Source organism: Anser anser (assembly GCF_964211835.1).
Source record: "Anser anser genome assembly, chromosome: 3".
NCBI classification, from domain to species: domain Eukaryota; kingdom Metazoa; phylum Chordata; class Aves; order Anseriformes; family Anatidae; genus Anser; species Anser anser.
This window is the reverse complement of record NC_139722.1, coordinates 81,040,384-81,067,728: the sequence shown is the minus strand read 5'-3', so window position 1 is coordinate 81,067,728 and position 27,345 is coordinate 81,040,384. Positions and strand designations below refer to the sequence as shown.

Sequence of the window (27,345 nt, the reverse complement as noted above, 5' to 3'; positions counted from 1 at the left end):
CACTGGTATGAATAAGAATTCAATTTGATCACAGGACAGTGTTTCACAGTAGCAGTGGCATAAAAATGCATTATTTGTGTACACCTCATATGTCATTTGCCTGTGTCTCAACAGTTGCAAAAACAGCTACCAGCATAGGTCAAAAGCAATAGTACATCTCTTTTTTTTTTTTTAAGAAGTATAATTCCACTCTCAATAATTATTGCACACACGCACAGAATGGAAATTGCTATTAAGAAGCTGACAACCCGTTTAATGATTATTTACCTCGACACGTTCAACTTATTAACACAAGATTGGAATAGACATCAAAATTGTCAATTCAGCTCACCCTTTCTAATAAGCAACTCTCGATCTTTGCCTTAAAATGGCAGCTAGGCAGCCTATATTTATTTAGTGAAGTGTCGAAGTTGCTTTTTATTTGTTCACTCGGATTCAAGTGTTCTTTGGAAGGGGCTGTTCCAGAAGCTTATGGTCCTACTTAGAAATGTTTCCTCATTTCTGGCCTAAACTTGCTTGTAATTGGTTTATGCCCTTCTGTGCTTAAGCCTTTCAGCTGCAAGGGTCTTTCTCCTCCTTCAACTACACGTCTTATCGTGCAACCACAGAGAGCAAAGGTACCTGTTTTAAGTCTTTGTTTTCCTAAGCTGGATAAGCCAGGTACTTATAATTTCTACTGGTAAAATAGGCTTTCTGCTTCTAGTCGTCGTAGCAGTGAATTCTTGTTGTTTACATCTAAAGTCACCTGATCTATAGACAATAATTCATATTCCAGTCTCTGCTCATTCCTTCTACTGCTTCTCCTCCTCCTGGAAGTGCCTCCTTTAATAAAACCCTTTTCCTGACTGCCCCATCTGAAAGGCCTGCCTGCATGCTTTGGCCCTTGGAGTCATCCATCTATCTCTCACTGTGTGGTGTTCAGACTTCCTCTGTGTTCATGATGACTTTCACCTTGGTGTCACAGAAGACAGTATACTTCGTGTACGCCGTGCTCATTAACTGGGAAAATAAATAGGATCGGTTCTGAGACCAAAGGCACTGACCGTTGCCTTGGTGTCCTGACTTCGGTGGCTCTCTGCTCTCTTTTTATTTATCAGCTAATGGGACTGTAATTCACACTTCTGAGCAAGACTTGTGCAAGAACATGCTTTTAGGTTTAATTGAAGTCTAACTGGTTACAAACAGGTGCTATCCAAAGGAAGTTCGTGGGTAGGAAGCTTTAGTTAATTTTTGTAAAAATCTTAGATAAAAGCTAATTATAAAATGACCTCAGAAACTTGAGAAAGAACAGACAGACCTGCTTTTCGCACTCCATGTGGATTTATTGCTTCATTGCTAATTGTAGGTTTTAATTGATGGTGTGAGTCGTACTGAGTAGGAAATTATGAATTGTAGGGCTTCAGTTACTGTACCTAATCAAAAGCCCCACACACTCAATATAATGTGCTACTTCTCTGCTGAGGGTAATGCCCTTTCAAACATAATTCCTGTTATATTTCTGAGGGTGTGCGGCAGCTAAAACTTGACCCTTTTGGTTATGTTAAGAGTCAGTCTGAATAATTATGGAACAGATTAAGAAATGCCATTTTCTAGAAACTGCTTGTGTGCCATCTGTTGTCCTGTGGTTCAGCACGTACTTTCTCCAGCACTGGCCTAATGGAACCGCATACAGGGTTGGTGAGGCTGGCATTTAGTGATTTACCTTGCAGAATTAGGGCTGTGTCCTGCATGGACTAACCTGCGTACGTGAGAGAGGAGGGAGAGCTTAACCTGCTTTTGGCTTTTCAGTACTAAGACAACAAAATGTAGAAACAACCCCTGAGGCTATGAATAATACTTAGCTCCACAAGGAGAATTTCTGCCAAAAAGTCATACTTTCTTAAGGTGTTCTTGAGATCTGTTATGACCCTGTCTGCCAATATACAGTTTGTACATTGCTTGGTCATTAAGGTATTTCATCTTTTGTAGGCATGCTAAGACTAATTAGTGTGATGGCCTTGGAAACTGAAACCTGCTGGCAACAGGTCACGTTTGGCAGTGGCAGCAGCTGTGCAGTTCTGCCTAAAATGCAAGTTGTTCCCCAGCCTTGATCAATAAGATCTTACTAGAACGTTGTTCTGCAGGGATGGACCATCCCAAACAGAAACAAGTCCCTCACCTTTGATGGGCCTGAAATAGTTGACAAAAATCCAATATTTGGCAACTGACTTGGGATTTTTTTCAACTTGCAGTTATTCTGCCTGATGCATTGCAAACTACTGATGAACAACATTGGAGCTGTATTTTTTAATGCATTTTGGCATTGAAGCAAGGGCCAAAGAGTCCAGGTTCTGCCAGAGCTGGGCAGCGAGGCTTGTGACTGAAGGAAGGTCTTTACCCATTCTCTTCTAAATTGCCCACTGACTAGAACAGCCAGAAGGGGGCAAGCAGCTTTCTCTGGGAGCAGGCTTTTGTTCCATGTCACCAAAGATTGCTAATTTACTTTTCAAAGATAAAGGTGTTGTGCTTCCAGAAGATGCACATCAGTTTAGGTGTTGAAAAAAGGATTTGCTTTGTTCCTTTTGCATCTACACTTCTGATGCTTGGCACATTGTTCCCAGATTTGTCTGGAAGTGTGCAAGTGCTATATCATTAATGTTGTTTAGAGCACCGTCATCCAGCCAGTATTACTACTGCTGCTTTCCAACTTTGAAGGACCCCGCTGTTCTATTTCCTTAAGGGAATGCTGTTGATGTAAAAAAAAATAAATCTTCTGCCTACAGAGGTTTCTGTAAAGCTTGCTTAAAAGCTTGTCTAAAGGCTTGTCTGTGTCAAGGAGCACTGTGCTCCTGCAGCAACCGGGGTGCACATCTTGTTGATTTTTAGCTGTGGTATAAAGTAGGTCCTGCAGTGAGGTCATGTAGCTCTGCTTGCACAGGAACCTGTAATGCAGATGAGCTATAGCAGATTACTTCAAGTGAAGAAGATTAGAGTTGGGGGGAGAGCTGCTTTTGCTCTTTGGTTTGTTCTTTTTCTGCATGTGTCAGCACTCTGTGAATACAAACCTTCTTTATATTCAGTTAATTCCTTCCTCCGTGTTTGTTTGGACCTTTTACAAAGCAGCACAGAAGAGAAAGGCATTTAAAAACAGGGATATGGTTGCAAAGTCATAAGAATAGGCAGAGATAACACCTGGAATATGTGGGTTTGGTGTGTGGGGTCCTTTTTAGTCTTATTTTGTGAAGTGGCTTAGTTTAGAATATTCTTAATAACTTCTGACTGGCCTACTTAATTCCATTAATTGTTTTTTTAAAAAGAGAATAGCTGCATGCTTAGCAGAAGATACAAAACCCAGCTTTTTGTGGAGCTCTCTTATTCTAGCAGTTGCTGCTGGAGGTTTTCTGGTGCCTGATAGTACAAGGAAGCCTACACGGCCGTGTCTTTCAGTGGAAGCACCAACAAGGAGTCCCTTTGCTATCCAGTCTGGTTCCATGAAACATGTAGGAACTGAAACACTTCGGGGCCTGTGCTATTTGTCAGACTTGACTGAAAACACCTGGCAGATTTAGTAGTTGTTAGGGGACTCATCAATGGAGATATGTGCAGCAAGATCACATTTACTTTGTTTATTGACAAAATCAAGCTAAATGATCTCTCAATCTTTTCATCTCCTTCTAATGGCAGTAAATATAATTAACAGCTTGACTTGACATTTTACTTGAGAGTCAGTCTCACAGGAAGGAGAGATGCATGCTAATATTTGTAGTTTGGGATTTTGAAAAACTTCTGGAGCCTTTGACAGCGGTTGAGGTGGTTAAAATCTGATTAGGGCCAGCAGACTGCCTGCCAGGAGGGATCTCTTACCGTGGTCAACTCCGCAGGAGACAAACTTCTGTGTCTTTAGTCTTGTCCTCCAAGGGCACAGCTTTGTGCTCTCTGTATGCATTTATTTACCCCTTCCTGTGTCTCTCCCTGACTTTAATTAGTTGGTAGTTCTTTGTCAAGCTTGACAGACAGGTGGAGGTCCCAAAGACGCGTTTTCCCCTGGTTTCGTGAAAATTGTTGACTAAAAATCCTGTGAAAGCTTATGGTAGGTCATGCTGAGGTGAACAACTGCGCTAATAGAAATACATGTGTGGTCAGACATCAGAGAATTGTACGGGAGCGTGTCCTTACAAATACCCCAGCCTAAGGAAAGCTTCAGTAAGAGCTGATTAACCATCTGATACAAGGCTGGCAGATGGGACTTCTGCCAGTCCTGGTGCTGACAGAAATACTCATTATGGTTGCTGTGCAGAATTAAATCATAGGAGCAGAGAATATCCCAAGCTGGAAGGGACCCACAAGGGTCATTGAGTCCAACTCCTGGGTCCCCAAAGGACCACCCAAAAGTCAGATGTCTGAGAGCCTTGTCCAAAGGCTTCTTGAACTCTGTCAGGCTCGGTGCCGTGACCACTGCCCTGGGGAGCCTGTCCCAGTGCCCGACCACCCTCTGGGTGCAGAACCTTTCCCTAACCCCCAGCCTGACCCTCCCCTGTCCCAGCCCCATGCCGTTCCCTCGGGTCCTGTCGCTGTCCCCAGAGAGCAGAGCTCAGCGCCTGCCCCTCCGCTCCCCTCGTGAGGGAGCTGCAGGCCGCCATGAGGCCTCCCCTACCCACCTCCCTGCCTTGCTGTCCACCAGAACCCCCATCTCCCTTTCTGCGGGGCTGCTCTCCAGCCTCTTCTCCTCCAGTCTGTACATACAGCCAGGGTTGCCCCATCCCAGGTGCAGAATCCAGCACTTGCTCTTGTTAAATGTCTTGTGGTTGGTGATTGCCCAGCTCTCTAATTTGTCAAGATCCATTTGTAAGTGGATCTCAGCAGCTGAGAGGGGGCTGCCTCCATTCCTGTTTTTGTAGTCTTTGCTGTGGGGTAACCAGCTTAAGCAAAAGAGCAAAGTGAAAGCTGTTTGTGCCAGATGCAGCACCCGGTGTGGGGTAGGCATTGCCATTTGGCTACATACGCTCCACAGAGAAGTCTTGGGCTGCTTGATGCATCTGAGATGCAGCTTTAAGACAATAAGAATTCAAAAGCAAGGCAACTAATGGTAGCATGGCCTTTTAATCGGAAATGTTTCTCCTCCTTCTGCATCCCTTCAGTTAAAGACACATCTAGGATTTCTCAAGGAATGTGATACCCAATTTTTGTTGTTGTTGTTTTGTTTTTTCCTATATAGCTTTTCACAGTTAGTAAGCTAGTGGCCACATCCCTGTAAGGTACTTTCTCTGTTAAGCAAATGGAAAGTGTGAACAACAGAAGGGGGAAGAGACATACACTGGATCATGCAGAAAGCTAATAGCATAGCTGGGTTTAGGCTTCTGGTGACCTGCTTCCCACATCTTCAGAAACCACAAAATTCACAGGTTTTCCTTTGCTTTTGGAACTGGAAATATTAAAGGCTTAATTATCATAGAATCTCAGAATGGCTTGGGTTGGAAGGGACCTCAAAGATCATCCAGTTCCAGCCCCCCTGCCATGAGCAGGGATGCCACCCACTAGATCAGGTTGCCCAGGGCCTCATCCAACCTGGTCTTGAGCACTTCCAGCGATGGGGCACCCACAGCTTCTCTGGGCAGCCTGTGCCAGTGCCTCACCACCCTCTGAATGAGGAATTTCCTACTAACATCTGATGTAAATCTCCCCTCTTTTAGTTTAAAGTCATTACCCCTTGTAATTTTGCACAATCAGTGCTAGGTTAAGAGCAATGTATTTTGTATATATATATATTAAGCCTATTATTATCATTTAAAATGTTGGTCTAAGAATGCATGAGAATATAATATGTGATAATTCACCTTGGTCCCCAGTGGCAAGTATTGATTGCTTGTATAAATACTTTGTTACTATTGACTTGGAGGTCAGCATGTTCTCTAAACTTCTGCTACATCAGATCATGTACATGCACATATCTGAATTGTCTTTATAAGTGAATAATAGCCTCCTCCTTTTATTCCTTTGTCTCCGACTGTCTCCCTCTTTTTTGATAGTACTAGTTCAAGAGAGAGACATCTCAATCTGTTTTCCTGAAAGTTTAACAAGTGTTATTACTGCTTTTCAGTCAGAAGTAGAAACCTCTGCTAACAAGTTGGGAGCTTATTCGTCAGATTTTTGCAAAAGTAATCTGTCTTGCTTTCTTTCTTGTTTTTCTTTTTTCCATTTTCAAAGGTATTAAAAGTAAAATGGCATAACCTGTGGGACAGAAAAGACAATCTTCTGAGTATGGATTGCTGTAATGCTACCTTACTAAGGCTGAAGATGGCCTAAAACAAGAGAAAGCTGTCTGTTCTAATAGCAGTAGGGTATTAATTCTGAAGCATCTGTTACATTAATGCTGTTTCCACATGAATGGTTCCTCAGAAAAAGCTTCACTCATTTTAAAATATAAACTGAGTGAAAGTACAATTTTTTTATTCAAGTAGCTATTTTTTTTTAAATTGATTTAAGCCAACTTATGGTATTCAGAGTCCAGTCAACCTACAGACCTCTGCTCATAGTTTTGTTTTTCTTAAATTTTAGTTTAATGAAATTGCTCTGCTTTGAATTATAAGTGATATTTTAAAGAACGAATCTGTGTAAACCATGCCTAATATGCAGTCTACAAACATGTTAGTCCTCCTGAGGTTTATATCGGAGAGCTTGCAGCTAAGGCTGCAGAGGCAGTTTGAAGAATAATCAAAGGACGGAAGGAGAGCCTAGAAAGAAATGGGGTGTGTGAGAAAGAGCTATGAGACTATAGGAGAATTTGTTATAATGTTGTAGTCTTACAAATGTGTGGCTGTATCATATACCTCTGCTGTGGAGTCCTGGCAGATCTTCAATATATAGTGGCCTCTGAAGACATGCAGAGGCTCTGGGTAGTCGGTACTTACCAGCACACTGGAAGGCTAAATTGTGTTCGGATTGAATGATGTGTTCAATTCACAAGTTTCTTCAGATGTTTTATAGAGCAATATCAGCAAACAAATCATATTCCCGAACCTTGCCACCAATTCAATCCGTTCTTTTTATAAGAGAGATAACAATTGACTTCAGTGAAAACTGGTACTGAAGAATGGAAATAGTGGCCTACTGCCTGGGTTTTAATTCCTTTTGAGCATAAGCCGATGTATAGTTCGCTTTATAGGTTAATGTGCAGCTTAAGTTATCAATAAGCTTGTACATGTCAGTACAGATTCCTTTAAATAATTATGGAACTTAAACCTTTTTTTCCTGAAAATCAGTGTCTACATGCTTAGAACTAAGTACTTAGTGGGAAATAGACTGGGAAAGGTTTGCCTCTGGAAACATCACTCCCTGCTTGCCCTGCTCTTGTTCCCTCCTGAGAACCGGTGGCAGAGCACTGTTTTGCTTGGCCTTGGGTCTGGGGAGTTGGGTGCAAGCCATTCTCAATAAGCCCTAGAGCTAAAAGATGTTCCTCCGAGGTCTCTTGATGTGGATTCAGCGCAGGACGAGGCCTCTTGGGGCTGCAGTGCAGGCTGGAGGCAGGCTCTGAGGCCGGACGAGCTGCGGCGTGGATCTCCTGACGGAGCTGCGGGGCCCTGTAACGAGACCCATCCATCTTCCCCCTTTCAAAGTGGAGAAAGTGGAAGCTGGCACAGAAAGTGGAATCTGGATAATAACTCACTTTCTAGTGGGAGTACACAATACAGACTTGGAAATATTTTTGGTCTCTTTAAAATTAGATTAGAAAAAAAAATCTCGTCTGTGCTGTATGCGGTAGTTTAGAGGACCTTCGCATTTACATTTGTTTTCTTTATCTGCTGCCTAATGAAAAATAAGTTTAGTGAGATGAGATGAAAGCAATGTTTTGCTAGAGCTAAATATAAATCCTCCTCTTAACTCCAGAGTGTCGGACAAATTGAACTATGCAGATTCACTTCAGCTACTCGCCAGGCTGTTCGCAGGCGCCAAGTCACAGCTCCTCAGGTTTCTATCTAGTGACAGTCTTGCTTTAAAGCAAGTCCAGCTTTCGTGATCTCTAAATTAAAACAGCACAGGCTAAATCATGGATTACAAGAATTGGCTGTGACACCCAGCTATGACTAAAGCCAGAGCATTCCTCTGTGTAGGGATGTAATACCCTGCGTGAAGGCAGAGTGGTGTGCAGCTTCAGAAGGCTAGGAGCGATTGACCTTAACATACAAGAGTGAAATGGTGAAGCAGGGGGGTCCAGCAGCTTTAAGAAGAAATGGAGGGAAAATTGGTGTATTTCTGAGTCTGATGGGCTTTATTTAAATATTTTTTTCAAGATAGAATAATGGTGAGTTGTAACAGTGAGGGCCTGGTACCAGCAATGCCAAGCCCCCAGACTTTAGGACGAATGGTGCTGCAGGAGGTATCAACAAACAAGCAGAAGGTCTGAAATCTCTTTTTTGCAGAGCGGACAGCAGGACCTTGTGTCTTGCCTATAAGGTTTCCGATGGCTTGAGGAAAAAGAGCAAGAGCAATTTCTCAGGGGGCAGTTTGCTCAGACAACAGGCAGGCAAGTGCTTAAAGAATGGTGTCAATGAAAACCAAGGCTTACATTCTTGCCTGCTTTGTGTGTGACGCTTTCTAGGTTTTGTTTTCCTGCAGTGACTCGTTTAGTTCATTGCAGTAGAGTTTTCTCAGATTGCTCGGGAAGGTTTTGATGTGTTGAAAATGTTTTCCTGATTCTGAACCAAGAATGCAATAGTAATTCTACCTCTTGTTTTTCGGTGTTCCAGGTACCCGCTCCTCTTACTTTTGATGTGTATTTTAATTCTTGCTTGCAACTCAGACTTGTGGTAATGTGTGCATGTAATAAATCTGTTGTCACTTTATACTTCTAGGTCCACTGGCCTTCTTTCCTCAGTGGAAGTTGAAACATTATGATGTTGTTGTAGGTGTTTTGTCAGCCCGACACAATCATGAACTGCGCAGTGTTATAAGGAACACTTGGTTCAAGCACTTGAAACGACATCCTGCACTAAGCCAACGGTAATCTTTAGTGTTTTGTATTTTTTGGGGCTTTGAGGAGAAAAGAATATAATGCACAAATATCTTGATTTAATAATTTTTTGGAAAGTATTTCTTTTTTTCTTTGCTTCATTTGTGAACATTTTATGCTCTGATCGTTTTTTAAATCTGCTTAGTTCTAAATAAAACTCCTTATTCTGGGCTGGAAATATTTTTTATAGAAGTAATTTTAATTGTTCAACTGTATTCAGAAACTTCTAACTGTTCAACTGCTTGCTGCTATTTGTTCTTGCAATGAATTGCCATTATTCATTAGTGATGTGTAGGACTCCCTATTTTGTGTTGCAGTGTATGCTTCAAAATACTTAGTAATTCAGGATACTTGAAGCAAGCAGGGTCGTATTTGGTGAGAGAACCACAAAATCTTTTGCAACAGCTTCAGCTGTAGAGTTTCAGTTTATTTCCCACTGAACCAGGTATCCCAAATAGCTGCAGTGTGAGTGACCAGCAGAACCCTTCCTCGTTGCTTGCGTAGACCTGGCAGTCTGCAGACCAGTCGGTCTCTTTCTGCTGAGGAAGTTCTGCTGCAGTTCGTTCCCGTAAACGTTGTCATCTCGATAGGCCTCACCTCTTGGTACCTGCCTTGCACTGAAAGCCATTTACTGTTCACAAATTCGGTGTCAATGTGCGGTTTGGAGTGAAGCACGGCTGCTTCAGTCATCTAAAAACGTGATCTTTCATAGCCTATGTGGAATTTGAGGAATTTGATATTTAGCTGGTAATTGAAAGACTAGGCTAAGGTGGATGCTAAGGTGGAGGCATAAGGTGTCTCCTGAATGCAGCACCGGGGCTGTAAGGAGCAACCTGTTGTTCAACTACAACCCAAAGCTGAGACATTTCATTGTAGCGAGTACTCTGGAGTCCCTGTCCCTCCCTTGGTGCTATCGTGTCTTTTTTAGTATTACCTCATTTATTGCCTTTTGAATGCAGAATATTTAACCAGATTTGAATTAAGTAACAGAACGAGGCAGGGAAAGACAGGACTTTCTCTTCTTACTGTATTGTCTGTCTTGAATCCCGTTGCTGGTATTCCTGTGCCCTCATGTAAAAGGTGTGAAAGGCTCATGTGGGTTTGGAATTGAGCCCCCATGCAGGGGTGCGTGTGGTTGCTCTGCATAGAGACCCTCACTGCTGATTTTAAGGAGTTCAAAATCTTAATCCTGTGAAAGACATGCCATTGTGATGAAATAAGTTTACTGCGGGTGGAGGGAGGAGGGAAGAGAACTGGTGTTAATAAAACCAAATTATTTTAGTGTCCTTGTGAAGTTTATAATAGGTGCGCGTGGTTGTGCTGTGCCAGTGGAGGACAGAGAAGACCCCTATTCCTGCAAACTTCTGAACATCAGTAACCCAGGTACAGAAGCTAACTTTTAAAATCCGGTGGTCTGAACTACAACTAGTAACCTTCTATGAGAGTAATTTGGTGTGCTTAACTGAGAGAGCTAGTCTTGAAAATGAACTTCACCTAGAACTTGCTGTCATGACAGTTGTGTAACGTTCCTGAAAGAGCCAAGTATGGGTGTGAAAAGGAGAGACCTTTCAGGGTCTGAAGGGGAGGCCATTGAATTCTAATGAATTTGCATTCTCCTTGTGTCAAGGAATGGTCTCCCATGCAGTATATGTTTCTACTGTTATCCCTGTGTAAAAAGAAGCTGGGGAGAGCTGGAATTACCCAGTCCAGTAACATATATGAACAGAGTAGCACGGCTGGGAAAGGGGTCCTGAGTGTCAGACGAACTTTTGTGTTGGTGAATCGAGTTTTCATCAAGTCTGGCTGACAGATTTTCCAGATCTTGCTGTAGAACGGGAACAATTAGGTAAAGTACAATGGGGAAAAATGAAATGCTGCCTTACAAAAACACCTGAACTAAAACTATAAATTTATTCCTGTCACCTTTTTTTTTTCCCAAATTTATTTTTGCTCTTTAATTAAGAGTTAACTAGGGACTGTCTAGCCCTTAAGCCAGGATTTACAGTAACATGAAACATCCGCTACTTTGTCTTTGAATGGCAACAGCCACTGCTTAGCCAACCTCCTGAGAATAAACCGTACCTCAGGGCTTAGGGGAGGGCATAATGCCAAAAAACAGGCAGCCAAATAAGGTGGAGGTGTATGCCGTTTTGGTATGTAGTTATTTTAATATATTAATATACAGAAATTCATGCAATCAAATAGAATTTTTGTCTTCCCTCTGTGGATTTATTGTGTTTCTAGTCTTCTCTCTGTGGATATATAGGCATTGCCTTGCAATTGCTGGTAACCTGCAAACTGCTGCATTGCTTTGAGTTTCTCCTTACTGCAGTCTGCAGTCAGTTGTCTTTTCTTCTCCTCCAGTATTTAGTTATCCTTGTGCACTTGCCAGCCGTGCTAATTAATCAGCATGCGTTGTGTGTATTTAGTGTGATTTCTGTTTATCCAGTTCCAGGACTATGGAATCTTCTCACATTATCTGTCTTTTCTTTTTTCATACAGCTTTGAATCAGGAAATTGAAGCATTCAGTCTCCCTGAGGACGTACCTTCTGTGCTATCTGAGGACAGAATTGTCAGTGTGAACTTTCGTGTACTTTACCCCATTGTCATTACCAGTCTTGGGGTATTTTATGAGGCCGATGGGGTGGGATTCCAGAGGAACATCACCGTCAAACTGTACCAGGCAGAACATGAGGTGGAGTATTGTAGTTATCGTTTGAGAGTGAATTAAGGCATATTGTCTCTTTATTGTGGACTAAATTCTTACAGAAAGCAACATGCTGTGTTGATGATTTAGAAGAGAAGTACTTAACTGGCAAGCATATGAATTATATTTTTCTTCTGCTGCATCATAAATTCTTATTTCACAGCTATATATATCCCAGATGGGTAGAAAAAAATAAATTCACAAAGTACTATGAATTAATTGAAATGCTTTCTGAAAGAACACTAATATCTAATTCAAATATACAATTTTGATTACATATGAGATTCTGAAATATTGATAGGTATTAAGGAATAAAAAATAAACTATTAAACATATTTAAAACGCATTCACAGAAAGACACATTGCCTTTGAGACAAAGAGATGCAGTATAGCTGTAATTTCTTCTTGTCTGTCCTCTGGCAAGACATTTTGACTTTTCTAGAAATTGTTGGTTTTTTACAGGTAGTAATCAAACTTCAGTGATAATTCCTCCCAGTCCCAATCTCAGTTAGGGTGTAATAGGCTAGATTAGTGCTTGTGGAATGAAAACATGGAGGGAAAAAAATGATTGAGCATCATTAGGAAGCACTTCTTTACTGTGCAGGTGATGGAGCACTGGGATAGGATGCCCGGAGAGGTTGTGGAGTCTCCCTCCTTGGAAAAATTCAAAAGCCCCCTGAGCATGATCCTGGGCAGCCTGCTCTGGATGGCCCTGCTTGAGCAGTGATCTTGGACCAGGTGGGCTCTAGAGGTCCCTTCCCACGTCAGCCATTCTGTGATCCTGTGGTGTTCATTGCATTTAGTATATTGTATTTATCTCTTCTAATAACTTGATGGGCAAATGTAAAGACTTCTGACAATAATACAGAAAGAATTTTAAATTTAAGTTAATAATTAAGTACAGAAAATATACTGAGGTATGGCTTTTATGATGGACATCCAAAGAGTTAGTTTTACAATGCAAAAAAAAAAGTATACTATAATCATGTTTTTGTTTGCAAAATGGTAGAATAGTAAATGTTGACAACCTAATAACTTGATCTGCATTAGCTTTTTGCTTACAGTGCAGGTGAAGAATTATGATCTTAGGAAAGCTTGGAGACTGTTTTCTGCAGATTGGGAATCAGGCAATGCAGCATCTTTATTTCGCATGTTACCATCTAAGAACTGTTTGGTGGCCTATTTAATGTAGTCACAATTAAGTTTTAGGGGTCAGCGTCCTCTGTTGCATTTAATAGTAGTCAGCTATATAAACAGAAGATTTTTTTTAATCTGTTATCTAGGATGCTGAGTCTTCCAGATGACGTGCTGTGTTGGCTGGGTTGTAGCTGAACTTGCACTCTTGTTCCATTGTTGCTTGCTTCCGCCATCTCAGCCCAACACTTGAATTCTGTGCACTCTGTGAGACTGTCTTGAGAAGAAAATTGTATAAGTTGTATACAATCAATAAGTCTGTTTCCATTGTAACTGAGATGATCAAGATTTGTATAATCTCACAGTCCTTGCAATGTGTTTTTGTTGTTGTTGTTATTCACAGGAAGCTCTCTTCAGTGCCCGCTTTAGCCCGCCAAGCTGTGGAGTGCAAGTGAACAGGTTGTGGTACAAGCCAGTAGAGCAGTTCATTTTGCCAGAGGTATGTGCAGTATCAGAAGTGCTTGCAGATCTTTCAAATCTGTCAGAGAGACTGACGGGTAAAACTGGCCTTTGCTTGAGGCAGTGAAAAAAGGCGAAACAAAAACCTCTAGAGTGGTATTTGGGGGGATATGCTGAAGTCCAGATTTTTTTTATCATCTCATCATCACCAGTAGTTATAAAGAAAAATGAAAATACAAAGTGATTTTAAAAAACAAAACAAACAAAAACAAACAAAAAACCAAACCCACAACTTGGCAATCAGTAGCAATTTCAGTATTGTGGAAACTTTTTTTGCTTTCTGAGTGAAAATTGTACCTGCTTAGGTTGTGTGGGAAAGTTTACCGGAGAATGGGACAATTCTTTCTGCCTCCTGCTTTTTCTGACATTAGTACAAGAGATATAGAGGATAGGCTGGCACAGATTTCTACAGAACAGGTGGAAAAGAGGTTTCTGGTTCTGATGCCTTGGACACAACAGCAACATATTGTGTGTTATGATTGCAATGACAGTATGAGTTGAATAGTCATAGCTGAGATGCACATAGTTGAGATACTTAGGGTTTCTGAAATTTTGGTTGTTCCATGTCTGACAGCAGCGGTGGGGATATTGTTCCTTCATTGAGCCATGCAAGAAGGCTTCAAGGAGGTTTTTGGTAGGATCTACATGTGAAATAGCAGATGGAGTATGTGTCACAGAGGCTGATATTTGGGGTTTCAAAACTTGTCAACAGCTGCTCAGAACTTTGGGGAAATACTGCTTTCTGGGCAGTAATAACAGCTTTAGCATTTTCAATTGTCCTGAGAAACCTGCCTAGAAACCCTTAGCTAAGCTATCAAGGCAGACTATAAAGTTTTGTTTTTTTTTGGTTGGTTGATCCTTTTTGCATTTAGGAGGTGGAGTCCTAGGGCTGGGATTTGGTATAGAGCTATAGTTGTGGCTGCTTAGGAAGGAAAATTATTAAGCAGGAAGAAACAGAATATAAGTAGGAAAAAAATCCTGATATTGTTACAGTGAAGGTTTAATGAATACAAGTTGACTCGGAATGAGAATTCCAGTTCAGTAGATGCTCTCAGGTACAAGGAGTTTTTCCTGGTGGACTCCCAATATCTCTTTAAATAAGCTTCCATTTTAGGCTGTTTCTCTTCATTTAAATATTATTCAAATTACTGGGCCTTTGCTGCTATTTCTGTAAGTTGTCTGTGGTCTGGGTTGTTTTATTGTGGAAGATATTAAATGTTTTATGAAAGAACGGAGTGAGAGAGAAGACTGAAGGGGAGGGGAAGACATTTGGGGCCAGTTTACTCCCCAGTTAATTCCTCTGGCTTTATACAAATGACTGCATTTGGAAACCTGTTCTTCTTAAGGAAACTCCGCAGCTGATGAATTGGTTTGTCATCTTAAACAATTTCTAAACATTTTGCTCCTCCAGTAACTTGCTAATATAACATGTAAGTCTTTTCCTGTAAGACTTTGTTCCGAGTTACTAAAATTCTAGGCAGTTGTAATTTAGCTATAACTGATGGCATTTTTCATGAAAGGCAGATGGGAAGTATTTCATTTAGAAAGGGGATATTAGTATTCATATATTTCTTTGTGTGGGCAACCTTAATCTGATATATGTCATCCGCTGAATGCTTACAGGATAACATGATGTTTCTAATGTAGATTAATAGGGTTTATGCACAGCATGTAGTCTTCTCTGATACTTAAGATGCTGAAGCATACACGATGATTCAGAAGAGATAGAACGCCCACACGTTCCTGCCTACTTGTTTGAGAGCAGTAAATTTAGTGAACAGTTTAATTGTCAAAAGATGGTTTCTGAGACAATATCTATTCTCTGTCCTTGCACCTTCACGAAGTAATGGCTTGTACAGACTGCTGAAGAACTTCATTCATCTTCCAGCTGACGTGCTGCTCTTTTTCCTCATCGGGGGGAAAGAGAGGGAAACACAGCGTTAGAATAAGCATCTGGCAGGCCAGATTGCCAAAGACAGAACTGATCATTCAGCTTTGCAAGGACTGAAAGCGCAGAAGAGCAGAACTACTGGCAGATAACTAAACCTTGTACGTGGGGCTCTTGCAGCCAAGTCTTAGCGATGCACTTCTGTTGACAAAAAGCCACAGGCCACTTGTGTGAAAATGGGGCTCTGTGCCTTATGTGTTCAGTGCTACTAATGGGGCGTAGTTGGAGAAACAAAAAGGACAGCACTGTTTAACATCAGGAAGGGAGTTTGGCAGGGCTACATTATGTCAGTACACCTGTTCGGTATTCACTGTAATTGCTGCTGCATTCTGGCAGCAACAAGGTTGGAATTTAAATGGGGAAAAACAGATGATGTAGTCTCAGGTGTGCCACTAGTGCTTTGCTTTCAGCATTTTTAGGCCGCGGCTTCCATTAAACAGCTTAGAGTAAGAATAGCTGAAGGCTAAAGTAATTAGAAAATTTGCTTACAAGTCTCTCAACCTGGAAAGTAATGATAGTTTGCAGCTTTAGAACACCTTGCATTCAGGGTTCACGGGTAATAACTGTTTAAAACTCTTGGTACATGTTTGAAGTGAGTGTCAGTAATACTCAGTGGTAAGAACTTTAATGTTTCTGGTTGCTGAAAAGTGAAAGGACTTACAGCCTTACTTAAAACAACTTAACAAAGGTTGTGTCTGTATAGAAACCACATAAGTGGGATTAAATAAAGCCCAGTCTCTACTGCAAGAAAAAAAAAAAAAGAATGGTAGATGAAAGCCACTACAGATGAAGAAATTGTATGTATGGGTTTTAGTGTGCGGGGTGTTTAGGGGTCCTGACACTAAAAAATGTCTCAGTGGTGGTCCATTTGCAATAGCAATGCTGATCGTGACAAATGACATCTTCCTGAACCCACGCTCTGGCAAATCGCTAGCATGTCATCTTACTTGACCACTGTGCAGCTTTCTGTCTTGTTAATCACAACACTTTGATACAGTGACTGTAGCCAATTGTTGGTATTCCTGGAACAAGTGCCAGAACTGCATTTTACTGTACCTTGAAGTCCTACCTTAGATTTTATTCTAAATCTGGTGTTTTATCCCTTCACAGAGATATTTTTGAAGAAATATGTAGAAGCCTGTCTTTCTGTTTGGGGTTTTCTTCTTGAAAATGCAGCTTATTCCATTACATAATTTAAAGCTAACAACTGCTTCCTAGCCTGCTTCAGTACAGTTCAATACCTCTTGGACTTAGGGCTTGATATTGCACAAAGTTTTCAATCCATAATTTACAGCTGTTGCTTACAGAAACACAAATACACAGCAGGCATTTGGTGAGGTCCTCTTCATCACTTGTTAATGTACACAGACCTCTTATTTCTCATTTGGAAGATAAAACTTCAGCAATTCTGACACAGATCTAACAAATCTACAGAGTCCTGGAGATTTGGGGGTGTTCAGCCTGAAGAACAGAAGGCTCCGGGGAGACCTCATGGCAGCTTTTCAGTACTTAAATGGGGCTTATAAAAAGAGATGAAGGGCTTGGGCAGATAGTGATAGGACAAGGGGGGATGGTTTTAAACTGAAAGAGAGGAGATTAGATGTTAGGTGGAAATTCTTCACTCAGAGGGTGGTGAGGCACTGGAACAGGCTGCCCAGAGAAGCTGTGGATGCCCCATCCCTGGCCAGGTTCGAGGCCAGGTTGGATGGGGCCCTGGGCAACCTGATCTAGTGGGAGGTGTCCCTGATCAGGGCAAAGGGGTTGGAACTGGGTGAACTTTGAAGTCCCTTCCAAGCCGAGCCATTCTGTCATTCTATGATGTAATTAAAGAAGCAAGGGGCAGATACTGAACATGCAAATCAGGCTTGAATAAACACTGACTACATTATTATAAAGCTGGCATTATAAATAATAGATGAGAACCTTCTGAAATATGCTGCTCTAATTAAATACCAAGACTGCTGCAGATGTGTTAAGACGTACTTCTGGAGACAAGCAACGAGTTAAGCTGTACTGTAAGCTGGACGTCATGGTTAGTAACTGAAGAGCTTCTGGAGAAGTTTTCTGAAGTACAAGGAAGCTGAAATGGGAAAAAGCTGAGAGGCTAGTACAAGTAAACAGACTTTGGACAGCAACAGAGAGATGTAACTACAAGTACTTGAAACAAGAATTTGTGCCCTCACTACAAGAAGGACATCGAGGTCCTGGAGCATGTCCAGAGGAGGGCTACAAAGCTGGTGAAGGGCCTGGGACACAAGTCCTGTGAGGAGCGGCTGAGGGAACTGGGGGTGTTTGGTCTGGAGAAGAGGAGGCTCAGGGCAGACCTTATTGCTCTCTACAGCTACCTGAAAGGAAGGTGTGGGGAGCTGGGGGTCGGCCTCTTCTCACAGGTAACTAGTGACAGGACTAGAGGGAATGGCCTCAAGTTGCGCCAGGGGAGGTTCAGGTTGGCCATGAGGAGACATTTCTTCTCAGAAAGAGCAGTCAGGCACTGGAACAGGTTGCCCAGGGAGGTGGTGGGGTCACCGTCCCTGGGGGTGTTCAAGGAGAAGTTGGACGTGGTGCTTAGGGACATGGTTTAGTGGGTGACATTGGTGGTAGGGGGTGGTTGGACCAGGTGATCTTGGAGGTCTTTTCCAACCCTAATGATTCTGTAAGTCATTTCTCTGTTCTGAGGTCCACACCATTTACCAGTGTTTTTCCTATGAAACTGGGAGAAACAAAACTGAATGCACTCATTTAGCAGCCAGGAGTGTAATAGCCCCACAGCTGCTCCATACACCCTTGATAAGGGTGAGATTGCTTTGGGAAAATAGAAAAATATAATGATACTGCCACTATTCTTAGCTGTTCAACATACCATTTGTCCTTTTGCATGTTCTCAGGGGTCTTCAGGAAAGTCTTACCTGAAATAGGTTGGACTGTTAGGGGGATTAGTTTCAAGTTGAAATGAAATGCTTTTAAATGCAAGAAAAAATATATTAAAAAATGCAGTAATATAACTTAAATTGAGAGTTAAAAATAGAAAGTTTTAAAGAGATTTACTTGTTTTTCTCCTCCTTTCCCTACCTGCCAAGATGTGAGGCCAGAGTTCTGTGACTCTCCTACAGGAGCTTGTGGCAGCTTTGCTAGGATAAAGGTGGAACTGTTTTTGTTTGAGTTTTGCTGATGTCAGGACCGTGTCTCTGATCTCTGGTTTTGACAGATAACTAAAAAGCAGCACTTATTTCCAAATCTATTTTAACATATTCTATTTGTAATGTAGTATTCTGTATTTGATTTAAAAAAAAAAAGTCAGTTCACATTTGAATGCCATCTTAATGATATTAAAAAGCCAAAGGCTTTTACAGTAGATTCCTGTTAAAAGTTTAATGTTCTTAATGCAGATTCATGATTAGTCCTAAAAGCACGATAGTGTTACTGAGTTTCGCAGATGTATTTCTTTTATCTGACTTTTTTGAAGTGTAAGTAAAACATTCATGTTGCGTGGTGAAGCTATCCATTTTGTGAAGTTGATTATTTTAAAATTAAAAAACCAACAACTGTTTGATTTTCATCCTTTAAAGTCTTTTAAATACCTGTGTAACAATGTTATGCTCTCTTAACAGAGTTTTGAAGGTACCATTGTGTGGGAAAGCCAGGATCTTCAGGGTCTTGTTTCAAGAAACCTTCACAAAGTGACGGTGAATGATGGAGGGGGTGTTTTCAGGATCATTACGGTGAGTCAGCTCACCTTCCCTTCCACCATGTTTCCATTTTTCCCAGAAGTCTCACGTATTTAGCACTTTGCTTTCCTGTGTTTCTCCATGAAACATGAATTCAGTTGGGCTTCTCCTCTTGTCTCATAGCACAGTTTTGCTCTGCCTGGGAAAAGGACTGTGTTTTTTTTTCTGTCAAAAGTTTGCATACTTAAACACGCTGTGCTGTTGTAGTTTAGCCAGAAAAACTTTACATTTTACTCTCATCTCCAAAACTACTTTTTCTTAAAGTTTTAGTAGGTGATGAAATAAGTGTAATTGAGGTATGGAGTGCTGCTGTGGCTTTGTGTTCGTGGTGCCACTAGTTTTAAGTGAAACTTTTAAAAATGACCCAAAACATTACAGTTAAAAATCTTAGTCTTTCATTATGCAGGTTGGAATTCATATGGGGAAAAACAGATGATGTAGTCTCAGGTGTTCAGAATTGCTTTCAACTTACTTTATTCTCAGTTTCCAGAAAACTTCACACCTTAAAATCAGAGGAAAATGGGTCACTAACGACAGACGAACTAATTTATTTCTTTCCGTTAATCTGTCTTTAACAGGCAGGGGAAGGGTCATTGCCACATGAACTCACAGAAGGTGTGGAGGGTGTAGCAGGTGGTTTTATCTACACTATTCAAGGTAAGTCTGCAAAACAGTATCACATTTGACATTATGATAAAAAAGGAACTTTAAAATACTTTTTTGAGTGTAAAATTCATGTTCTCTATGAACCCCATCAGCTTAATTGTTTCTGCTAAAAATAATCTTTTTTTTTAATGTCCAGTGTCAGTGTCCTGATATGGTTTCTTTGCTTACCCTTTGTCAGCCACTCCAATTGACTTTAATCCCATTGTTTTTTTATTAACAGGAGTAGCATTTTCAACTGCAATGTCTTCTCTGCCCTTGTTTTCTGTTACCCAAACCCAAGTTTAAAAATGCTCTGAAATGTGGCCCTCAGAACATTTTTCCTGGGTAACATTCATATTTGTTCCAGTCCTGCTACTTCCAGAATTTGTGTTATAATATTTATTATTAACAACTGACAAACAGCCATTACCTAAAATAGCTTGCTTTTTCACCACTTTTGCTGCTGTTTTATACCTATTTCAGTGGAACGTTCAGAGACCCTGTAGGAGCCCTTTCCAAGGTATAGGATTTTGGACACACAGCCCTGTCATGTATTCTCATCTCCCTGCCGTAGCTAACACAAGCAATGAGTTTGAGAGTGTTATTCCTGTTTTTGTAGCTAGGTGTAGCAGATAAAATTGAGCAGTCCTGTCATCTTGTCATTTGTGTAGGAACATAAACTGAGGGGTGCTAAGGCCCATCCATCCTGTCTGTGAAAAGTTCTTCAGTACTGCAAACTATCATCTTACCAAGAAGTTCGCTATTCCTTCAAGATCTTTTTAGCTTTTACCCATGGTCAGTTATGTGATGAAGTTCAGCAGGGACTGCCTATATCAAAGCAATGCCAGTTTGGTTATATTTAGAACAGGATATTTTTGTTTGTTTTGGGTTTTATATAACAATAGCTTTTCTAATCTGCTGGTAAGAGTGGACAGCTCTTTATACTAAACAATTTTATAAAGTTGAATCGTTGTGTTACTGAAAAGGAGTATTTTTTTTTTTTTTTTTTACTTTAAAGACTATATAATCTGTATCAGACCTTATGTAAACTTACTTTTTTGTTATTCTGCAACTTTTGACCTAATATAAATTCGTGAATTAATTGTAGGATTTTCATAATTTCATTGAACACACCTTTTCAGATTTGCTTTTTCAGTATATTGCGTATGATCCAAGAGAAATGTGTAAACTCTTATGTAGATACGCATCTTTGTTTAATGATGGGTGCTGTTTCTTTCAGAAGGTGATGCTCTTTTAAAAAGCCTCCATACTCGCCCAGAAAGGTTTACAAGTCATTTAAAAAGTCTTGAAAGAGAAGATACTTTACTGAAGGAAGAAAGCAGTACCTACGATGATATTGTTTTTGTAGATGTTATTGACACTTACAGAAATGTTCCAGCCAAACTACTGAACTTCTACCGATGGTAAGGTGAAAAGACAGCATTTTCTCTTGTGATTGGCGTCGTTTGTAGTGTAAGATAATCCAGCATGTTACATCATCCAACAGCTTCCACAAAATGCATATGTAATGTGATTTCTTTCATTAAGTTGTGTTTCTCTCAATTTTGGGGCACATAGTGTATCTTATGAATAAAATAATGAGATCTGTATTTCTTGGATGCTCACCCTTGGTGTCTCAAATAAGTGTGACCTGGCAAAACAGACTTCTGCTCTCAGATTCTAGGTGTCAAAATTGTCATGTGTCCTTGAATTTCTTTTAATTTGTTTCTAACTGAAAACTAGCAGCTTTAGTCTTCGAAAGGATGGCTTTTGGCCACCTTGTAAACTTTGTGTTTTGGTTTGTGGCCATTGCCTCTTGTTGCGTCACTGGGAACCACTGAAAGTAGCCAGGCTCAGTCGATTTTACACCTTACCTTCAGGTATTTGTAGATGTTGATGTGATCCTCCCTGAGCCTCCTCTTCTCCAGGCTGAACAGTCCCAGCTCTGTCTTTCCTCACAGGAGAGGTGCTCCAGCCCCAAGTCATCTTAGTGGCCCTGCACCAGACTCTCTCCATCCAGTACACCCTTGTCTCTTTTTGTACTGAGGAGCCCAGAACTGGAGGCAGTCCTTCAGCTGTGGCCTCAGCAGTGCTGGATAGAGGGGAAGGGTAGAGGGAGCTTTTGTGTAAAGGGGGGAAGGAAGGGTGAGAGAAAGAATTTCCATACTGCGTTATATTATCTGCAGTAAATCTAGTAAGTTATTACCTCTAAGTTGCAAGTATTCTCATTATTCTGAGACAATCACTTCAATTAATTGGTACAGAGTAAGAAATACAGCTGACAGTTTTAGTTGCTTGTAAGATTACACATTTATTTAACAAATTTCATGGGTAAGAATGTAATTGAAAACTGAAACATGCTTTGAATTCTAAAAAGGCAGTTTAAATGTCAAGACTAAGATCTCAGTGATCACTTCTTACAGGTTAACAAAATCTTCAGGATTTAGTAATAAAAAGCTTAAGGAAAATGCCTTTCTGGCTAAGTGAAATTACCCTTTAAAACAATGTTTGAATAAACCAAGGAATAATTCCTAGAATCTTGAGCTTCTTTGATTATTTTACAAGTGACAGATATTAAAGTATTTCAGACAGATAAATTTTTCTTTTTTACATATTAGAAGTGAGCTTTCCTGAGGAAGCCTATGTACCAAGTTTCTTTCCACAGATGTTCCATACAAGCCCCTACAGCTGTACTGCCCTTGATCTGTCTCTTCCTGAAGAATAGACTCCTAACATGTAGCCATTGGCTTTTAACAGCTGTGCTGCCGTCATCACCAGGCATTCACATCCTTCTGAGGTCAATACTGTTTAAGACAGATTAATTAGTAAATCCACCATCTGTCCTGGAGAACAAAACTGCAAGTTTCTTCAGCTTTTACACAAATCCATGCTATAAGGATGGATATATAAATCCATCAAAATAGGATGCAGCTGCATCTATACCTTAGTCGATAGGGAAACCATTTAAAAGTTGAGGGAGGGAATATTTTTCCTTACCTCTTCCTTCCCACTCTGCTTTGCTAAAAACCCTTGTGGAGTGTTTTGTTACAAAATTGTAGTCCATGGGCTACACAGCTCAGCATCTCATCGCTTTTCTTTTTGGCTACAGGACAGTTGAAACAACGAGTTTTGATTTGTTGCTGAAGACGGATGACGACTGTTACATTGATTTGGAGGCTGTTTTTAATAGGATAATGCAGAAGAAATTGGACAGGCCAAACATTTGGTGGGGAAAGTGAGTTATATATTTTCTTTTTGTTTTTAAGAGAAACTGTCTTTAGTGAATGGTTTACTGCGCTAAGACTTTTTTTTTTTATGTGGGTTCCCCTCTTCCGCACTTGTAAGGTAGTTATAAAAAGCAGGACTTTTGTACATGTAGCACTTTGAATCTTAGAATATAGAAATCAATAGTTTACATAGATGTTCCAGAATGTTCTTCTACAATAGATTGAACTTGCTGTGTACCTTACCTAGTTTTTAAAATATGTTGTATGTATATGTCTTTGTTTTGGTACTTAAGTAAATAAAAGTATTACAGTAGTACAAGAAAGTTAAAATGTGAGTAAATGCTAAAACTGTCAACATTACTTTCTCTGAAGCCACTGTGACGTGGCTGGATGCCTGGGGAAATGGGGTAAACAGAAGAAACAAAACTGACTTTATAGCCTGCACATTAGTTTGAAGTCTGAATGTCAGGCATTGCTGTCTCTTCTCCTGCTGTCTGATTAATGAATTCCTGAGTGAAGTTCACTAGTCTGCAAGTAACTCGGAGGATCAACATAGCCCATCTTTCCCCTTCCATCCATGGAACGCGTTGCTACGCTGCACCCAATGTAGTGCAGAGGCACAACGCGTCTTTCTGTTGCCATCAGCTTACGGAAGAGCTGTCCTTTGCTGCTCAAGGTGTCTCGCTTCACACATTTGGTACTGACTGTTGATGACTTGTAAGGTGACTGAGTGAAGTGTAAACGTGGGGGGTATAGCTGGCTGTCGTGATGGTCTCAGTGATCTGAGTGGTGGGCATGTGGTCGCTAGCCTGTGTACAACCAAAGGGCAAATTGCCTGTTAGATTTTCTTGAGACTACCTTTCCACAAGGTAAAACTAATATTGAATATTGAAGTTGGGTTCGTTCTAGCAAGGTAGGAGGTCGAGAACTTGAATCCACTCGGTGGAAACCAACTTGCAAAAGGAAAAATTGAGCTAGAGGTAAGCTGCCTGGGCAGCTGTTCCAGCTGCTGTAGGGAAATTTCTTCTGGAGTGTGTTTTTGGCTGTAAGACCCGAGGTTCTGATACCGAAGAGATTGTCCTTCTCCTTGGTCTCCCACCTGTGCATCCCTTTGCATTGCTGCCTGCCATGGGCCTGTTTCTTGGCCAGAGGTTTCTGGATGGTTGTTCAGCTTTCTGGGTACCGGCTGAGTGTACAGGAGCCTTCTGAGTGGCTTCAGGGAATCCCCCATGCTCTCCTACCTTTCAGCTCTGTGACATCTTGTATCTTCAGATTTGAACATCGGTCAAAGTGCAAATTAAATGCAGTTAGGCTTTTCAGGGAGCTGTTTCTGGTGTGTGGAGTCCTTGACTTCCTGAGCAGATGATAAAGCAGTTAATGTATCTGGCTCTTGATGCGGCTTTATTGGCGGTCTCCCTTCCTTCTGCTCCTCTGAGAAATCAAACTTTGCATTCTTCACCTAGACTTCCTTATTAAGCTCTCTCTAGTTTAGACGAGTGTCTCGTTTGTTGCCCAGTGCTTCTTTAATCTGTTAATACTTGATAAATTCTATCATTCTTAGAGAGACTGATCAGAGTCCTCATGAATTCTGAAATTGCCGGCTTACTCTGGCATTTTGTAGAAACAATGAGATCTCAATGAAGCTGGGAGCTGGGGCACTTTGGATGGAGCAGTACTTAAGTGTGCTATCTGTTAATGGTCCTTTTTTGTCCGACACTTCATATTGCATGGTGGTTTTATTCGCTATTTTTAAGTCATCATTTAAAAAGCTTTTTTAGTTAATTTAGAGTGTTTCAGGACTGCATGGTTAGAAAAGCAAATAATCTAGGGATCCTACTCCAGAACTGCATGTCATCTTAGAGAGAAGATGCCTTTCTTAGTTACTGCTCTTCTGTTCTTTTAAAGCTGCAGTCAAAAGACTAGTCATTCACAGATAATTCTGCCTGTCATGTCTGCAAATGACCAGATTTTATGATACGGGTAGAAAATACCAAGCTGTTTCTGAAGGGACTGAGTCCGATGTGAATGCTGTAAACGAAAAGGCGATTCACTGAAGTTGGCTCATCCACCATGTTGTAAAAAGCAATGGGAGTTCAGAATGGTGCTTTTTCTTGACCTTAGTTAGACCAAAATATTCCAGGTATCTGAAGATTTCCATGAAGATCTGTTTCATTTGTAATACAGTCCTCGCTTTCTCTGCGGTGTAAGATACACTGTTGAGTGTAACATGCTTCATATTCTAGTACCAGACTTCTAGGTTTGCCTTCAAATAGCCATTATATGAAATCAGGAGGATTCACAATGCTTTCTTCTGCAGACTGAAAAATGAACGTTGCTGAGTCTTGCTGTAGAAAGCGTGTTAAAGTATGAAGTCATTTTATTAGGTCACTTAAAAGGAAGAGACAAGTCATGCTGTGAGGGAAAGAGTTGGACAAAACCTTTTCTGTACCGGTAATGTCTTCAGCATAAATTCTCTAATGGTTGTAGTCTTCCGGTAAGACAAGCGTGAGATATAATGAATAAAGCTGAAATCACTCAGGAATATGAAGTGATTAGCAAGGCAGGTACCCCTCAGTTTGTAGGGGGCTACACCCCTCCTGCTGTGACTCGCTAGAGCGGAGGATACAGAGTCTGAAGTGGATCTGGGCATCGGCTGTGGCTTACCTGCTGGGTGCTTTAATGCGTCAGCTTCAGCTGTGATGTAAGGTCTGATAGCAGGTCTGCCACTCTGCTCTAACTCCTCGCTGTGAGGGGCTGGTTCTGAGGTGGCAGTTCTTCGTAGCTCACTAAAGGTTTTAGCTTCTTATGCTGACGACTAAATTCAGCAATGCTTGAACCCGTTTGCAAAAAGCAGGGAGAACCTGCTGCATCGACACAGTTATGCCAGTTAGATTGTAAGGTGAGAGGAGCGTGATCCCAGCCTGTTCCTGAACAGCACAAGCAGGCACAGCAGCCTAACAGGGGCAGCAGGGCTGCGTGCTGTGACAGCGTGCCAAACTTCTGCCACGCGGGCTGGGAATGGGACTGTGCAGGCTGCGCTTCTGGCTTTCTGCGTGCATCTAGTAGTAAATAAAACGTTCCCTAGGGAAGTAAACTGCCAGGACGGTGTTTGTAGTTCAGCGATGGCAGCCTTTGTTGAACATCCGCTTGGTTGAGTTTCATTTGGAAAATAGCTAGAGAAGGTGGTGGCTCCCCGAAAGCTTCAGAAGCAAATCAGCGGTGAGAAAATAAAGCCAGGTCTGGCATCCCTTTCCGAAAGATAAGATGGTCTCATCTGCTGTAATCATGACTAAGTTTTCTTGGTAGAAATTTGGTCTAGCATGGCTATTTTTGGTAGTGTATAAAAATCCAGTACTTTGTCTTGCTTCCTGTTTAAGCAGCCCCAGGTTTTCTGAGGAAGATGGGCTGTGTCACACTGCTGTAACTGCATGCCTGCTGGGGGCACTGACTTCGTGTGGTGCTGTAACCAAAGGGGATTGGGCACAGACGTGGTTGTCAGAGAACCTACACAGTGATGTTCACGCTTGTCTGGACCGAAACATAGCAGTGGTGCAGACACGTCAAAGACCCAACTGTCAGTGTTGTGTTTGATTCTGAGACCCTCCTCAAGATCAAAACCAGACAATAATTGCACTTTCAGGTGTTGTGCTGAATTAGATATGTGCTCTAGAGAAATGAGGTTATCTGAACTCCTACTTCTTCCCCTTAGTATTGCTTATTATTATTGTTACTTCAGTGGGTAGCTGTGTTTATAGGTTTCTCGGAGGGCTTTGTACAAACATCTCACAGGTCTAACGTGCTCTTCAGTTTCAGACTAAATTGGGCAGTTGATCGAACTGGGAAGTGGCAAGAGCTGGAGTACCCAAGTCCTGCGTATCCAGCCTTTGCTTGTGGGTCCGGCTATGTCATCTCCAAAGACATCGTTCAGTGGCTGGCAAGCAACTCTGAAAGATTAAAGACTTACCAGGTATTACAGCTTTGCTTCGGTTCTTCTATCTTAAACTGGTTTGGGGAGCAGCGTGCCCACTGGATGAGTGGGAAAGAACGCAGCTCGAGTGTTAGTGTCGGGGTCTCCCAGCTGATGCTTCAGCTTTTGGCAGTGCTTTTGGTCACTATGCTTAGTGTCTGCTCCAGCTCAAATCACAGCTGTTTTGGACTGAGAATCTGGTGTGATAATCTTGTTTTAGTACTGTCTTCCCTGTGAAAACAATTTTATCACAGAAAAGGTGGGGAGGATTAATTGGACACCTGTAAGCTACTCAGGCATAGCTTTTTGTAGTTGCCTTTTTAGTGCAGGTACGTGCTTCATGCTCTCCTGGTGATAATCTTTTTTTTTCCACGTGTTGTCTCAGGGTGAAGATGTGAGCATGGGCATCTGGATGGCAGCTATAGGACCCAAGCGATACCAAGTAAGTCTGCAGAAATTTTCAAATCTTATGGGAAGAGATCATGA

General features: G+C 41.3%; 1 protein-coding gene across 3 annotated transcripts in view; it reads left to right on the top strand.

Annotated features, from left to right (window-relative positions):
• B3GALNT2 (beta-1,3-N-acetylgalactosaminyltransferase 2) overlaps positions 1–27,345 on the top strand; it is a 32,086-nt gene that overhangs the window by 1,747 nt on the left and 2,994 nt on the right. The window contains exons 2-11 of one of the 3 annotated variants that reach the window (XM_083830076.1): positions 8,829–8,976; positions 10,269–10,369; positions 11,489–11,682; positions 13,232–13,327; positions 18,904–19,014; positions 19,599–19,677; positions 20,909–21,089; positions 22,775–22,900; positions 26,700–26,859; positions 27,245–27,301. In XM_083830076.1, the coding sequence (XP_083686202.1) occupies positions 8,829–8,976; positions 10,269–10,369; positions 11,489–11,682; positions 13,232–13,327; positions 18,904–19,014; positions 19,599–19,677; positions 20,909–21,089; positions 22,775–22,900; positions 26,700–26,859; positions 27,245–27,301 (1,253 nt within the window). Of the gene's footprint in view, positions 1–8,828; positions 8,977–10,268; positions 10,370–11,488; positions 11,683–13,231; positions 13,328–18,903; positions 19,015–19,598; positions 19,678–20,905; positions 21,090–22,774; positions 22,901–26,699; positions 26,860–27,244; positions 27,302–27,345 lie in introns of all 3 variants that reach the window. The other 2 variants (XM_083830077.1, XM_083830075.1) reach the window with 2 other exon arrangements.